This window comes from Delphinapterus leucas, chromosome 20, assembly GCF_059928025.1.
Source record: "Delphinapterus leucas isolate spDelLeu-1000000601 "Yukka" chromosome 20, BTC_Dleu_Yukka2, whole genome shotgun sequence".
NCBI classification, from domain to species: Eukaryota; Metazoa; Chordata; class Mammalia; order Artiodactyla; family Monodontidae; genus Delphinapterus; species Delphinapterus leucas.
This window is the reverse complement of record NC_143148.1, coordinates 3,819,740-3,835,817: the sequence shown is the minus strand read 5'-3', so window position 1 is coordinate 3,835,817 and position 16,078 is coordinate 3,819,740. Positions and strand designations below refer to the sequence as shown.

The 16,078-nt window shown below is 54.3% G+C and overlaps 1 protein-coding gene across 1 annotated transcript in view; it reads left to right on the top strand.

Annotated features, from left to right (window-relative positions):
* Window positions 1–1,935: 1,935 nt before the first annotated feature.
* BRSK1 (BR serine/threonine kinase 1) overlaps window positions 1,936–16,078 on the top strand; it is a 24,794-nt gene continuing 10,651 nt past the window's right edge. Inside the window, exons 1-17 of the mRNA XM_022585918.3 lie at window positions 1,936–2,071; window positions 3,554–3,648; window positions 3,737–3,822; window positions 5,820–5,960; window positions 8,886–9,002; window positions 9,085–9,118; window positions 9,204–9,272; window positions 10,694–10,840; window positions 11,309–11,340; window positions 11,674–11,844; window positions 12,366–12,463; window positions 12,677–12,836; window positions 13,064–13,124; window positions 13,578–13,944; window positions 14,412–14,460; window positions 14,555–14,678; window positions 15,387–15,585. Of these exons, the coding sequence (XP_022441626.1) occupies window positions 1,936–2,071; window positions 3,554–3,648; window positions 3,737–3,822; window positions 5,820–5,960; window positions 8,886–9,002; window positions 9,085–9,118; window positions 9,204–9,272; window positions 10,694–10,840; window positions 11,309–11,340; window positions 11,674–11,844; window positions 12,366–12,463; window positions 12,677–12,836; window positions 13,064–13,124; window positions 13,578–13,944; window positions 14,412–14,460; window positions 14,555–14,678; window positions 15,387–15,585 (2,086 nt within the window). The remainder of the gene's footprint in view (window positions 2,072–3,553; window positions 3,649–3,736; window positions 3,823–5,819; window positions 5,961–8,885; window positions 9,003–9,084; window positions 9,119–9,203; window positions 9,273–10,693; window positions 10,841–11,308; window positions 11,341–11,673; window positions 11,845–12,365; window positions 12,464–12,676; window positions 12,837–13,063; window positions 13,125–13,577; window positions 13,945–14,411; window positions 14,461–14,554; window positions 14,679–15,386; window positions 15,586–16,078) is intronic.

Below are 16,078 nucleotides of genomic sequence, written 5' to 3'. Positions count from 1 at the left end.
AGGGATCTTTGTTGATTTGGTTCCCTGCTGTACCCTCAACACTGGGAACAGTATCTGGCTTAGATTTGGCACTGAGTATAGATTCACGGAATGAAAGTGGTTGACTAGGAGACTTAAGGTTCATGGGTACACTCTATAGGTGATTTGGAAATTAAATGGGTGCCTAACACTTTTGGGTGTCTGATACAGGGGAATCCCGGATCACGTGGCAATCTAGCTGTGCACAGGTCCATGGATGAGCTATAGTGGGACATATGATTATACTGAAGCCCACATGAAGATCTACGGGATCCAATGGTGGGCACAGAGAATAGACAGGGGCCTAAAAAAAACACAGGGACCTCAAGGGGTTCTGGAAGTTTCTCTGTAGGAGGATCGTGGATCCTAAATGGAGGTATGGATCCAAGATGATCTAAAACCCGGCACCCTGGGCTGTGGGTGGATACAGGGTCCTGATGCTAGTGGGGAACGGAGGCCTGGGTGGACAGCTTGGGGGTCTGGGGGAACAGAGATGAGCCTTGGATCAGCAATTCCCCAAATGCTTTCCCGCTCTCTGCTTCTGTCTCCCTTTTTCTCTGCCCGTCCAATCTGTCCCATATCCCCCCAGCATCTAGCCCTTCACCTGCATGTATCCTCCATCTTTTGTGGTCCCCACCTCTATCTCTCTTTGTCAGTCTCTCTTTCTACATCTCTCTGTCTCTCTCCAGTTCTCCCTCCACCTGTCTCTCTGTTTTGTTCCTCCCCCCTGGTCCCTTTCCATCTTTCTCTCCCACTTTTCTCCTGTTCTCTGACCCTCCATCCTTCCCCTGCCATCTTCCCCTGCGCCTTACCTTTACATCTTGCCCCTCTCTGCCCCCATCCCTCTATTTTTGTTAATTTCTCTCCCCCATCTCTCTGTGTCTCCACTGCTGTCTCTCTGTGGTCTCCCCTCCATTACCCTGGGTCTCTCCCCATCTCTGGCTCTGTTTTCTCTGTTCATCTCTCTTCCCATCTGTCTCTCCATATCTCTCTGCCTCTATCCCCCACCCCCTACTCCCTGTCTCTCCAACTCTCTTTCCCTTCATCTCGGTCTCTCTCCGGTTTTCTCCATCTCTGTCTCTCCCCATCACCTTCTCTCCTTTTCTCCATCTCCCTGTCTCTCTGACCACCCCCCATCTCTCCTGTCTCTGCCTGTCTCTGGCTGCCTGCGTGTTCCCCCATCTCCCTCTCTTGCCCCATCCCTGTTTCTGGTGGTCTCCATCACCCTTGCCATCTGTCTCTTTCCCTGACTCCTGTCAGACTTCATCTCCCTTTGTGTGGCTCCACCTCAGCCCCTGCCTGTTTGCTCCGCATCTCCGTCCCTCCATCGTCTCTCCTGCATCCCTCCATCCCTCCCAGCATCCTCCCACTTCCTCTCCATCCCTCCAGCTCCCAGGCCCGCCCCCTGCCCCCGCTCCTCCCTCCCCCCTCCGAAAGGGTTAACTTTGGGGAAGGGCCCGGAGTCCCCGGATGGTGATGTCAGCGTGCGGGAGAGAAAGGACGAGGTGGCGGGGGGGAGGCGGAGAGGAGGAGGAGGCGGAGGAGAGAGGGCGCGTGGGGGGGCGGGGGGGACCTCGGCCTGCAGCATCCGCCGGCCCGCACCTCAGACCCCCCCGGCGGGGGGAGGCGCAGGCAGGGGGGGGCCGGCCAGGGACGGGCTGGGGAGGGGGGGCCGCGCAGCCCCCCCGGGCCATGCTGACTCCCGGGGCCTGACCCCCCCGGGCCAGCCCCCCCTCCCCCAGCTCCGCGGCCCGCCGACTGGGGGGGGCCCAGCCCAGCCCCCTGGGGACCCCCGGAGAGGTGGGGGGCAACCGGGGGGGCCGGGACGGAGCGGTCGCCGGCCCCCACCGGAGGGACGGGGCGACCGGCCGCAAGGGGGGCGGCCGGGGGGCCGGTCGGGCCGGGACCAAGGGCATCATGTCGTCCGGGGGCAAGGAGGGGGGCGGGGGCTCCCCTGCCTACCACCTCCCGCACGCACACCCACACCCACCCCAGCACGCCCAATATGTGGGCCCCTATCGGCTGGAGAAGACGCTGGGCAAAGGACAGACAGGTGAGTCAGGGGAGGGGACACCTGGCGCGGGGGCGAGGGGAGATAGGTGGCAGAGGGCGGGACTCATGGGTATTCAAAGGGCAAGGGCTGGCCGCTCAGACCCCTGAGTCCCTCACAGAGAAGGGACTTGAGGTCCAGACTGCCGGGTGTCTAGGATGGAGGGGGGTGAGGGCTCAGACTCTGGGGTCCTGGGGAGAAGGAAGCTGGGGGCCTGGACTCCTGGGAGGAGTTACTGGGGCCCAGAGGCTCCTATCCTTTGAGGACAGAGGTTGGGGGGGTCTGAGCAACAGTGGGAAAGGGACCTCGGCCTGCAGCCAGGGTCTGGGCCGGGAGCTGAGGTCCTTGGTGCAGTACAGCCGCAGGCCGGGGTGAGGTGCTGGGATGGGGGTGCGCCTCAGGAAGCTGCTTCTCTCTGCACTGTCCTCTGGCCTAGGAGGGCCTCTGTTGGGGTTACGGGGGACTGAAGCTGGGGCGATGAGGTCTACAGCATTCTGCCCCTTCTCCGGCATGCTGGCTCAATGTGGGGACCAGGAATGGAGGGGTGGAAAGGTCGATGCAAGTGGCAAATCCCTCAGGAGTGGCTGTGGATTGGGGGGGTTCATCTTTCACTGTTGCTAAACCTCTGTAACCTCTTTCCTGCCGGGTGGGAGGTGGGTGGCTGTAAGACAGGAGCTGAAGACCTGTGTTCTGGGTACGAGGTTCAGGATTGGGTCCAGGATCTCTATGAAGCTGAGGGTCAGGGCTGGGAGAGGATCAGACTCCATATCCTAGTGCAAAAAGTGTGAAGGTGTTGCTGACCTGAATTCCTGAGTTATGGGGGAGGAAGGGGCCATGGGCCCGGACTTGGGGGTCTGAGGGAAGAGGGGCTGGGGGCTTGGACTCCTGGATCTGTGGCTTTGGGGCTTACCTTTGGGGAGTGGGGATACCCTTGGGGTGTGCATGCTTCCAGCTACAGCTGCTATTAAAAGAAGGTCAAAGAAGGGGATTAAGAGGTCAGGGTTTGAGAGGAGGTGGAGGAGGATGGTCTGGGAAGGGGACAATCGTAAGATTATATTCCTTGGGAGACATGGTGTCTCCAGAAGATTAAAGGGCAAAGAATTCAAGGAAGTGATGGGTTGAGAGAGAGAGAGGTTTGTTTGAAGGAGGCAGATTGGAGGAGACAAAACTACGGAGATTCAATGAGGCAAGACTATGTGGAGAGAGGAACTTAAATCGAGTGTAGCTGTGGAGGGAGGGGGAGGCAGGTAGGTGGACGGACAATCAGAAGGAACAGAATTGGGCAACAGGGAGCCGGAAGAGAATTGCGTTTGGTGGGAATGACGGCTGTCAGCCCCCAGGCGTTCAGGTGAGAGTGATTCAGGCCACTGTTAAACAGCCAGCAGGGGAAGAAAGAGGAAACGGGGTGGCAAGGGGGGCTTAGGAGTCAGAGGTGGGGAGAATGCCCTGGGAGCACACCCCACATTTTCAATCCCGATCCCCCAGGTCTGGTTAAACTCGGGGTCCACTGCATCACGGGCCAGAAGGTTGCCATCAAGATCGTGAACCGGGAGAAGCTGTCCGAGTCGGTGCTGATGAAGGTGTGTCTGTGTGCTGGGGGAAGAGGGGACCCTTTGGGGCTGGGGGCAGGGAGGGAGGCAAGGCTGACCTCCATTCCTTTTCCCCCAGGTGGAGCGGGAGATTGCCATCCTGAAGCTCATTGAGCACCCACATGTCCTCAAGCTCCACGACGTCTACGAGAACAAGAAATATTTGTAGGTATTTATAGACACCCAGCCCCCCATGCGCCCTCCCCAAGTTCCTAGGGGGGGACATTTCCAGAAACAAGGCGTGGAGGGGCCTGGGGAAACTTGAGCTCTCCTGGCTGGGCCACTGAAGGCCCAGTCCCTTCCTTACTGCCCAAGGACAACCCCCCCCACACACACACTCATAACACTCCTTGTTCCCACACTGAGCTGGCCTGAGGCTACAGGCCGATTGTGCCCCAGCAACAGGACAGCTAAGCCTGAGCCATCCCGAGTGGGGGACACAGGCTGATCCTCCCCCTTCCTCTCCAGCCCCAGTCCCTCGCCCTACTGTGCTGCAGGGAACACTCGATACTGGATCATCTTGATGCCCTCAGCCAGACCCAATTTGCTAAGGGCAGATCCCTTTCCTATTTGCTAGGGCAATGGGGCCTAGCAAAGCCCCAGGCCTCTTCCCAAACCCCCTCTCTGGAGCATTGGAGGCTCCCTTCATCCCCCAGCATAACTCTGGGTGCTATGACTGGACACCCCAACAATGGTCTCCTGGGAGTTCTAAGTCTGCATCTCAAAGTTGATTACCCGCCTTAGGATGGGGGTGGGGTCCAGCTGTCCGGACTCCAGACAATAGACCTTTGTCTGGACTCTGGTGACCCAAGGGACAGCTGGACTGGGCAGCGAGAGAGGGGACAACCCCCTGCCCCCACCAGGCAGTCCCCAGGATGAACCAACTCCAGCACCCATCAGATGCTAGGGTGGATTTCCCTAGGAAGGAGGCTGGCCAGCCCCAGGTACTCATGGGAATTGTAGTCCTCAGGCTTCCCCAGGTGTGGCGGCAGGGAGGGGCCATTGTCCCTGATTCGTGGAGCTATCACTCTCACTCCACCATCCTTGTGGGGAGGGAGGGCCCATGGGAGTTTGTGCTTCACAGAGGAACCTCAGTTTTCCAAGAGCTCACAGAAATTGAGCTTTTGTTTTCCAGGGGCTGATGGGAATTAGAGGTTTAGCCTCCCAGAGCCTGATGGGATTTGGAGTGTTTACAATCCAGGTGGCTGATGGGAATTAGAAGTCTCTATGTCCCAGAGGCTTATGGGAGTTGGGAGTTTTTAACCTCTCAGGAGCTGAAGGGAATTGTAGTCTTTTACTTCACAGAAATTGACTTAGATTGGTGCACAAGGCAATCGTTTTTGCCAAGAGTTAATGAGAATTCAAGTTTCTTCATCCCAGAGGCTTATGGGAATAAGAGGCTTGGCTTCCCAGGGGGTAATGGGAGTAGGTAGGGGTTGGGGTGGGGGTGTTTGTTTCCCAAAGTCCTGTGAGAATTGGGGGTCTCCTCCAAGTGCTAATGGAGTTGCCTTATCTCCTGAAACAACTAGGAGTCAAAGTATTAATACTCCTGAAGTTGACATGGGAGTCTGTGCTGCCCAGGGCTGATGGGAATTGAATTTTGGCTTCCCAGAGGCTGATGGGAATTAGTGTCTCTTTCTCTCAAGGACTGATGGGAATTGGAGTCTTTACCTCCCAGGGGCTGATGGGAATTGTAGGCTTTAGCTCACAGATGTTGACTGTTCATTTGGTACACACTACAAATATCATTATCCAAAAATAGATTAAAATTCCATTATCTGCATCCCAGAAACTAATAAGAATGAGAACTTTGGCTTCCCAGAGGCTGATGGAAATACAGGGCTTTATTTCCTAGGGGCCTATGAGAATTAGGATCTCTGACCTCCAGGTGCTAATGGAATTGCCTTATCTCCTGAGGACAACTAGTCAAAGTGTTGACCCCTGAAACTGACATGCTGACCAGGGCTAATGGGAATTGAGTTTCTGCTTCCCAGAGGCTAATGGGAACTGGAGCCTCCTCCTCCCAGGGACTCATGAGAATTGGGATTCTCTGCCTCGAGGGGCCAATGGGATTGAGGTCTTATGCTTTTGGAAGAGGGAGACCAGGCTCTTTGGTCCTCCACATGCCCCTTCCAGCCCTCTGCCTCCTCCATGTCCCCCAGGTACCTGGTTCTGGAGCACGTGTCTGGAGGTGAGCTGTTCGACTACCTGGTAAAGAAGGGGAGACTGACCCCCAAGGAGGCCCGGAAGTTCTTCCGCCAGATCGTGTCGGCGCTGGACTTCTGCCATAGCTACTCCATCTGGTGAGGGGGCAGCTTGAGGGGAGGCCGGAATGAGCGCTGCCCAGAAGGCAGGCCCTTGGGAGCACATAGCAGGCTGAGTGGAAGCCAGAGTCCTGCAGCCCCCAAATAAATCTTTTATCCCTTTTTCAAAATTGGGATGTAACTCTCACATCATAGGGAATTCCCTGGCGGTCCATTGGTTAGGACTGTGCGCTTCCACTGCAGGGGGCATGGGTTCGATCCCTGGTTGGGGAACTAAGATCCCACAAGCCCCACGGCACGGCCAAAAAACAAAACAAAAAAAACCTCACACTTCATAAAATTCACCCCTTTAAAGCATACAATTCAGTAGTGTTTAATATGTTCACAATGTTGTGCGTCACTACTACCTAATTTTAGAACATTTTCATCACCCCAAAAATCACTACCCCGTATCCACTAAGCAGTCACCTTGCCCCACCCCCAGCCCTAGTTACCCACTAATCTACTTTCTGTCTCTGCAGATTTACCTATTCTGGACATTTCCTATCAATGGAATCATACTATATGTAGTCTTTTTGTGGCTGGCTTCTTTCACTTAGCAAAATGTTTTCCAGGTTCATCCACGTTGTAGTATGTATCAACACCTCATTCCTTTTCACGACTGAGTAATATTCCATTGTATGGATATGCCATGTTTTATTTATCCATTCACCAGTTGATGGACATTTTGGTTGTTTCTTCTTTCTGGCTATTATGAATAATATGGACATATGAACATTCACATACAAGTTTTGGCGTGTGCCTATGTTTTCAATTCTCTTGGGTATATACCTAGGATTTGAATTGCTGGGTCACATGGGAACTCTTTATTTTATTTTTTTATTTTTTGGCCACACCATGTGGCTTGTGGGATTTTAGTTCCCCAACCAGAGATTGAACACAGACCCTCAGCAGTGAGAGCACGGAATCCTAACCACTGGACCGCCAGGGAATTATGAGAACTCTATGTTTAGCCTTTTAAAAAGTGCCAGTCCATTTTTCAAAGCAGCTGTATCATTCAACATCCCTACCAGCAGTCTCTGAGGGTTCCAATCTCTTGCCAACACTTGTTATTATCTGACTTTTTGATTATACCTATCCTAGTGGGTGTGAAGTGGTATCTCATTGTGGTTTTGATGTGCATTTCCGTGATGGCTAATGATGTAGAACATCTTTTCATGTGCTTATCGGCCATTTGTATATCTTCCTAGGAGAAACATCTGTTCAGATCCTTTGCCCATTTTTAATTGAGTTATTTGTCTTTCTGTTCCTGAGTTGTAAGAGTTCTTTATTCCAGGACAAGGGATAATTCTAGGAATAACTCCTAAGAGTTACTTATTCTAAGAACAAATCTTTTATCAAATGTATATTTTTCAAGTAATTTCTCCCAGTTTGTGACATGCTTTACATTTTTATAACAATATCCTGTGAAAAGCAAAAGTGTTACATTTTGATGAATTCCAGTTTGTTGATTTTTTTCCTTTTACAATTCATGCTTTTGCTTTCCTATTTAAGGAATATTTGCCCAGGGACTTCCCTGGCGGTCCAGTGATTAAGACTCCACACTTCCACTGCTGGGGGCACGGGTTCAATCCCTGGCAGGGAACTAAGATCCCGCCTGTTGCGTGGTGCAGCCAAAAAAAAAAAAAAAAATTTGCCCAGCTCAAGGTCACAAAGGTTTCCTCCTGTGTTTTCTTCTAGAAGTTGTATAGTTTTAGCTCTTGCATTTAGGCCTGAGATCCATTTTTTTTTTCTGAGATCCATTTTGAATTAATTTTTGTATATGGTATGGGGTAAAGGTTGAGGGTCATTTTTTTTTTTTGCATATAAACGTCCATATAAGGGCTTCCCTGGTGGCGCAGTGGTTGAGAGTCCGCCTGCCAATGCAGGGGACACGGGTTCGTGCCCCGGTCCGGGAAGATCCCACATGCCGCGGAGCGGCTGGGCCCGTGAGCCATGGCTGCTGAGCCTGCGCGTCCGGAGCCTGTGCTCCACAGCGGGAGAGGCCACAACAGTGAGAGGCCCGCGTACCGCAAAAGAAAAAAAAAAAAAAAAAAGTCCATATGAAAAGATATTCCTTTCCTCATTGAATTGCTTTCAGCTCTCAAAACAAGATATTCAATATGCAACATTTTAATGATTAATTAAGGTGCAAAATAGATGCCTCCAGTTCATCTTTCAGCCTCATCTGTTTGCACACCTTCCTCTCTGGGATGGGGATCTGGGTGGAGGGGCTGAGACCTGGGAGTAAAGCTTGGTGATGAAAAAGCAGCCCATTTAACTTGTCAACACCTTTAAGTGTCTAGATTCTGCCATTAAAAACACTGGCCTCCAGGGGGCGATAGTCAACAGATTTAACAAGTACGACCCAGTTAAGGACCACTTCCAAGAGAAACTGTAGAATCTTCCGCCCCACCTTCCCCAGACATTAACCCTTACATCCTGAGGAGTTTGTCCCCGGGGTGGGGTGGGGGGGACCAGTGATGGGCTTTGTTCACTCCTAGATCCTTGACCTGTAATGGACGCTCAGTATTTTTTTTTCATTATTCGGTATTGAAATATTTGAAGGTTTTAAGAACCAGCTCAGTATCATCTGCCTGCTTACCTCAGAATATCTCACTTCACACATATTCGAGTATTTGTGGATAAAATGGTGCGCTGCGTGGGGTCTCTTACAAAATCGTCCAGTGGGGGAAGGAGAGCATACGTAGGGATAGAGATAAGAGAAGATTTGCCCCGAATTGATAATGGGTGAAGCTAGTGGGTGGGTACGTGGGGCTTCCTATATTCTCGTTCCAACCTCGGGGCATGCTTGAAAACGTCCCTAATTAGACGTTTCCAGACGTGTCCCCCTCTGAGAATAGTGAATGGGGCCTTAGCTTCCGGGAAGAGGGCAGAGGCCTGAGTCCCACTGTCCTGTCTCAGCCACAGAGACCTGAAGCCTGAGAACCTACTTCTGGACGAGAAAAACAACATTCGCATCGCGGACTTCGGCATGGCGTCCCTGCAGGTGGGGGACAGCCTCCTGGAGACCAGCTGTGGGTGAGTGGGGGCCCGGCCTCCTACGCCCCAGGGAGGGTGTCAGAAGCCGGCCAGAAGCTCATACCACCTCTCTCTCTCTCAGGTCCCCTCACTATGCATGCCCAGAGGTGATTAAGGTGAGTGAGGGGCAGGTGGAGGGGAGAGAGGAGCTGAGGGAGCCTGGGAGAGATGAACGTCATGGCGGGTCCTTCTCCCTTCCAGGGGGAAAAGTACGATGGCCGCCGGGCGGACATGTGGAGCTGTGGAGTCATCCTCTTCGCCCTGCTTGTGGTAAGGCGCTCCTCACCTCTCCTGCCCCGTTTCTAGAACAGTCCTGCCTGGTGGAAGCACAGAACATTTACTTCCATCCTCACCTCAGGGGTTGTTTCCCAAATATTTAACGTACCAGGAAGGTACCAGGAAGGTGGGGGTATTCACCAACAGAGCAAAATCCTGGGGGCACCCCTCTCTGTGCCTGGAGCTAACTGTTCAGTCACAGAACTGTGAGATAGCCCAGGCGGGTCCCCTGGAAAGGGATGGGGCAGCCAGGAGGACTTGGAGCGCTTGGGAAAGTGGCTGTTTACTAACTGATCCTGATTACAGTACTGTAATGATTAATAGAACCAGACTGGGGAATATCAGCCCAGCTCCTACCACAGGGCCTTTGCACCTGCTTTTCCATCCCTGCCAGCCTGGTTGCTCACCTAGTTAATACTAGACTTCTTTTAGCTCTCAGCTCAATTGTCGCCCTTCCAGGAAGGCTACCCTGGCCCCCTTCACTCCCCCGATGTGGTCAGATTTCCTTGTGGTAGGCTATCTCCTTCCTGGCAGCTAACAGAGTTGTCATTGTGTGTGTAACTCCTTGAGGAATATCTCTCTGTGATTTCCCCTCCTCTTCAAGGCATTGGATTTAGGGCCCACCCTAATGCCTGGACGATTTCACCTCCAGATCCTCAATGAATTATATCTGCAGAGACCCTATTTGTAAACAGGGTCATATTCTGAGGTTCTGGTAGACGTGAATTTTTGGGGCACACCACTCAACTTGCTACACTCCCAGATTCCCATAGCCTCTCTCATCCTAGTCTGTGCTCCAGTGTCACCTCAATCACTCCATCACTATATAGCTCCCTCACCAGCCTCTCCCACTCTGGGGTGTGAACTGTAGGAGGGCAAGGGCTTGCTTTGTTCACTCCTAGATCCTTGACCTGTAATGGACGCTCACTTTTTTTAAAATGAATGAAGATTACCCCTCCTGAAACTAGGGAGAAGCATGTTTTCATTTTTTTTAATTTATTTATTTACTTTGCCACAACTTGTGGGATCGTAGTTCCCAGACCAGGGATTGAACCTGGGCCATGTCAGTGAAAGCCTAGAATTCTAACCACTAGACCACCAGGGAACTCCCTGGGAGAAGCATGTTTTTAAAGGACAGCCTCCAAGCTGCGGCCCCAGCCTCTTAGGCGCTGGAGCCAGACTGCCCATTGTCAAATCCCTGCTCCGCCACTCAGAGCTAGATGGTCTTGGGCAAATTGCTGAATGGCTCCGTGCCTCAGCCTCCCCACCTGCAAAGTGGAGATAGTAATAGCTCCCTACCTCTTGGGGCTTGCGGTGAGGACTAAATGTGTCAATGCGTGTGAGGCGCTTAGGCATTCGCCTGGAATAAGCTCTCGTAAGCTCTGTGTGTGAGGGGTCTGTTATTCCTCACACAGGGGGCTCTGCCCTTCGACGATGACAACCTCCGCCAGCTGCTGGAGAAGGTGAAACGAGGCGTCTTCCATATGCCCCACTTCATTCCTCCAGACTGCCAGAGCCTCCTGAGGGGGATGATCGAAGTGGAGCCGGAGAAAAGGCTCAGCGTGAGTGGGGGGGGGGCGGGGATGGAGGAACAGTGGGTGGTGGGGACAGAATCTTAGGGGAGTCATGAGGATGGATTTCTAGACCTGCCCGTCAGTCCCTGGGGTGACGGCTGGGAGGGGCATCGCTGGCTGAGCCCTGGCCCTGGGGTCCTGCCCACCTGCCCCGACACACACACAGCGGGAGTGCGCATGCGCTTACCGGCCCTTCCGAGGCGGAGCGGAGCGGGGCAGGTTGCCACTGCGCATGCGGGACCTGTAGCCCGGCCAGTCCGGAGTAGTCAGAGTGCGCTGCACAGCTGCCACTAGGGGGAGACGAGCTGTTGTGCTGTCGTATTGCCCTTGGTTGGGGGAAGGGGAGGGGAGGGGGCACGTTAGGGACCCCCAACATCACCCAGTCTACTTTCACTGCGTGCCTACTGTGTTCAAATGATCTCACTTCTGCTTCTCTACGACCCACGCCCCTCACAGCTGGAGCAAATTCAGAAACATCCCTGGTACCTGTGAGTATGGGGGAACTGGACACCTGGGTCCCTGGCGGAGGGAGAGGACCCCAAATATCGTGGGTTCCAAAGCAGGAGAGCCGGCTAGGGGGCGGAATGCCGAGGGTCTTGAATAAGGAGGGGCTAGGGACTCGAACTTCTGAGTCCTAGGGGAGGAAGACATGTAGAGAAGAGGTTGGGGCCGAACTCCTGGGCCTGGACTCCTGGGTGTGAGGGGGGAGAGACCGGGGCCCGGACTCCTGGGTTCCCAAGAAAGGAGCAGGCTGGGACCCGGGACCCCTGAGTCTCCGCTGAAGGAGATGCCCGATTCGCTATAATTCTTCTCCTCCCCAGGGGCGGGAAACACGAGCCGGACCCGTGCCTGGAGCCAACCCCAGGCCGCCGGGTGGCCATGCGGAGCCTGCCATCAAACGGAGAGCTGGACCCTGATGTCCTGGAGAGCATGGCTTCACTGGGTTGCTTCAGGGACCGCGAACGGCTGCATCGCGAGCTCCGCAGCGAGGAGTAAGACCCCCTCACTCTAGCACATAACACCCTGGCCACATGGGGTGAACTGCTGCAGCTCTCCCGACAGCCGGCAGGGGGCGCGACGGAGCCTTGCACACTTGCAGACTCCCCTGATGGGGAGGTCCAGGCCACTAGAAAGGGTGTGGCTTAAAGCTCCCCCGAGGAGCTATTCTAGGGGGAACCTGGAGGGGGTGGTAGGACCAGTGGGAAAAAGAAACGATGCTGAAAAGTATTAATAGATGCTGAGGCCAACTTAGTGCCTCACATAGTGCTTACATATAGTAAGTGCTCAGGTGTTAGCATAATTATTATTAACGTTGAGTAAAATGAGGCTGAGATGTACACTGAGACAAAGGGACCAATCCTATTGATACCTAGGAGAATGGAACCATAGACAGAGAAACTGAGTGGACTGAGCCCCACAGAGCCACACACATAGGGAAGGGATGAGACCATCTCTGGGGCCTGACCTTTGACCCCAGTGCTTTCCTACCTGCCCGTCCCCCCCGCCCCCATAGGGAGAACCAAGAAAAGATGATATATTATCTGCTTTTGGATCGGAAGGAGCGGTATCCCAGCTGTGAGGACCAGGACCTACCTCCTCGGAATGATGTTGGTGAGAAGGGCAAGGCTCGGAGTCCAGACCCCAGATTCCTGAGGGAAGAAAGGGCTGCAGGCCTTGAGCTTCTGCGTTTAGACTCCCTGACTTGCTCTGTGACCTTTGTCAAAACCCCTCTCCACTCTGAGCCTCAGTTTCCCCATGTGTACAAGTGCCATGTACAGCTGGACCAGTGTATCTTTTGATTGGGTTGAAACTCTCGGCCCTCAGACCCACCCCGGAAGCGTGTGGATTCCCCCATGCTGAGCCGTCACGGGAAGCGGCGGCCAGAGCGGAAGTCCATGGAAGTCCTGAGCATCACGGATGCCGGGGGTGGTGGCTCCCCGGTGCCCACCCGACGGGCCCTGGAGATGGCCCAGCACAGCCAGAGGTGGGAACCCCTGCCCCTCCAGTGGGATCCACAGCCCTGGGTGGAGAGGGAGTTCAGGGGCTCTAACCCCATACCCACCTCAAAGGTGCTGTGTGATTGGGACAAGTCTCCTCCCCTCTCTGGGCCTCATTTCCTCATCTCAAAGGACTGTGGAAGGGAGAGGACATCTGAGCCTTCTGAAACCCTCCCACCTGATTTTTTTTTTTCTTAATCTGTCCTGAAAACAGATCCCGTAGTGTCAGTGGAGCCTCCACTGGTCTGTCATCCAGCCCTCTGAGCAGCCCAAGGGTAAGGCCAGGTCCCAAATGGATTAAGAAGGGGTAAGGGGGTGAAGACACTGTGGAGCAAAGATGAAACAGCAGAAATTACAACTCCCATGAAGTCTTGGGACGATGCCTCCTTGCCCCTAAAGGGCCAAAGACCCAAGGCCCCATTACTATTTTAGTCCATTGGCCATTTCCCACCTTAACAGGATTGCGTTTTCAGTGTGTCTGATGGGTTCCATTTATTCAGTTATCAAAAGCTAGTTGAGCGCCTACTGGGTACTAGTCACTGCTGGGTTTACAGTCAGCATGATAGAAAAAGTCCCTGCCCTCCCCCGCAACAATGGGGGTTGGGGGAAATAATTGGACTACAAGTTCCAGCATGCTTTGGGGTGCACCTCTGTGAGTGTGTGCTAGTGGGCCTAGAGCCTCCTGAGAGTTGAGTCCACCCTCTCAACCCGACTCTACCACTCTGCAGAGTCCGGTCTTTTCCTTCTCACCGGAGCCCGCTGGAGATGAGGCCCGGAGTGGGGGCTCACCGACTTCCAAAACGCAGACGCTGCCTTCTCGGGGCCCCAGGGGTGGGGGCGCCGGGGAGCAGCCCCCTCCCCCCAGTGCCCGTTCCACACCCCTGCCCGGCCCCCCAGGCTCCCCACGCTCCTCCGGGGGGACCCCCTTGCACTCGCCCCTGCACACGCCCCGGGCCAGCCCCACTGGGACCCCAGGGACAACGCCGCCCCCCAGCCCCGGCGGTGGCGTCGGGGGAGCCGCCTGGAGGAGTCGTCTCAACTCCATCCGCAACAGCTTCCTGGGCTCCCCACGCTTTCACCGGCGCAAGATGCAGGGTATGGAGGTCCTTTGGGGGTGAAGGGGTTGGGGATGCGGACTCCTGAGTCCTAATGTGGGGGTGGGAGCTGGGGTCTAACATCTGGGTCCCTGGGAAGGAAGAGGCTGGCGGCCTGGACTCACACATCCTAGGTGAAGATGCTGTTGTGAGCAGAGTTTCAGGTGTTGGGGAGAGAAGAGGCGGGGCCTCCAACTCTGGAGGAGGAGCTCGTCTGAAAGACACGCCCCCTTCAGTGCTCTGGCTTACCTTCCCATTGGCTCATAGCTAGCAAGCCTCCCCTCGGGAGGCGTGGCCTAACCAGGGGCCCATCCCTAGAGGGAACATCATGCCTGTGCCATGTGGGGTTTAGCTGCTGGGAAGTGAATAGACTCTGGGGTCTGGAACCTCTGGTTGGAGGATACTGCTGGCCTGTGTGCTGGACACCAGGATGATGGACATGTGTTGACCATGCTCTCCCCTCCCCAGTCCCCACTGCCGAGGAGATGTCCAGTTTGACGCCAGAGTCCTCTCCAGAGTGAGTCTGACAAGGAAGGGAAGAGGGGCCGGAGGGGGGATTTCATTCCCTTAGCCCCCTCCCGACCCACCTCCAACCATCCCCTCCCACTCAGGCTGGCAAAACGCTCCTGGTTCGGGAACTTCATATCCTTGGACAAAGAAGAACAAATATTCCTCGTGCTAAAGGATAAACCTCTCAGCAGCATCAAAGCGGACATTGTCCATGCCTTCCTGTCGGTGAGGGGCCTGTGTCACCGTGCAACCTCGCCACCACAGAACTACAAATCCCAGCAGCCTCTGGGGTTCACCACCTTAGCACTGGCCTGAGTTCCACCTGGGGCTCATGAGATTTGTAGTTTTCCAGCCCGAGTTGGGTTTGGTCGTTATGGGGGCATGGAGGCAGGAGAGGTTTATTGCACCCTGGGGCTTGGAATTGGTGAGACAGGATCCTGAATTACAATTTCCCACATATTAGCATCCACCGAGGACTAGTGATTTGCCATCTCCTTACCACCAGGTCTGAGATTGGCAAAAGGAACTACTTTTTCCAGTGAACTCTAGGGCTGTCCACTGGGTCCTGTGGTTTTGTGCTTTAGGGGCTCATGGGACTTAAAGTTTCTGAGACAGATGTGACTTTAGCCAGTGTTTGTGGAGGAAGGAAGAAGTTTGTTTCATGTGGTTCTGGAGCCTGGGGTTGGCACCAGATATGAGAGTCCTTATTACCTCGGGATTCAGTTGCTCAATGATTCCTCTGATGCCCTGTTTATAAGCTAGAGAAAACTACAAATCCCAGCGGACAGTGGGGCCTCCCAATGCCTTTCCTGTTATTCTTTCTCCCTGGTGGCTGAGGGGACCTTGGGCATAGCTGGTCATAGGGCTGCTCATCTGTCCCCTGGAGTCAGGTCGCTGAAATCACCCCCTCCTTTTGTCCCCCACCTCTCTCAGATCCCCAGCCTGAGTCATAGTGTGCTGTCACAGACCAGCTTCAGGGCTGAGTACAAGGCCAGTGGTGGCCCCTCCGTCTTCCAGAAGCCCGTCCGCTTCCAGGTGGACATCAGCTCCTCTGAGGGTCCAGAGCCCTCCCCCCGGCGGGACGGCAGCGGTGGTGGTGGCATCTACTCTGTCACCTTTACTCTCATCTCCGGTAAGTTTCCCTTGATGCAGCTGCCCCCAGCCTGGTGTGTGGGATACTCAAAAGAGCTGAGATAGGGTAGCAGCCCAGGAGGGCAGCAAGCAGGAGGAGGAGATGGTGCTGACTCTGTGAGCCCCGTCTTCTCCCAGACCCCCCACATCTTCTCCTTCACAACATGCCAAGTGCTTTATGTGCACTACTTCCTTGAAGCTTCCCAGCAGCCTTTGAGGTTTCACAGAGAAGAAAACTGCATCCTAGAGAGGTAAATTGACTTGGCCAGAGTCACACTGCAGACCGTGACAGAGCTGGGGCTCAGCCAAGGCCTCCTGACCTCAAAGCACTGGACTTTTCCTAGATTAAGACTGTGGTGCTCTGCTGTCAAAACTCATTTCTACACCCAGAGCAGACATCAGCAATCGAGCACAACACTTCTTTCTGCTGAGCTCTGCTGCAGGCAGCCACAACCAATCAAGAGTTGGCACAAGAAAAAAAAAAAAAGAGTTGG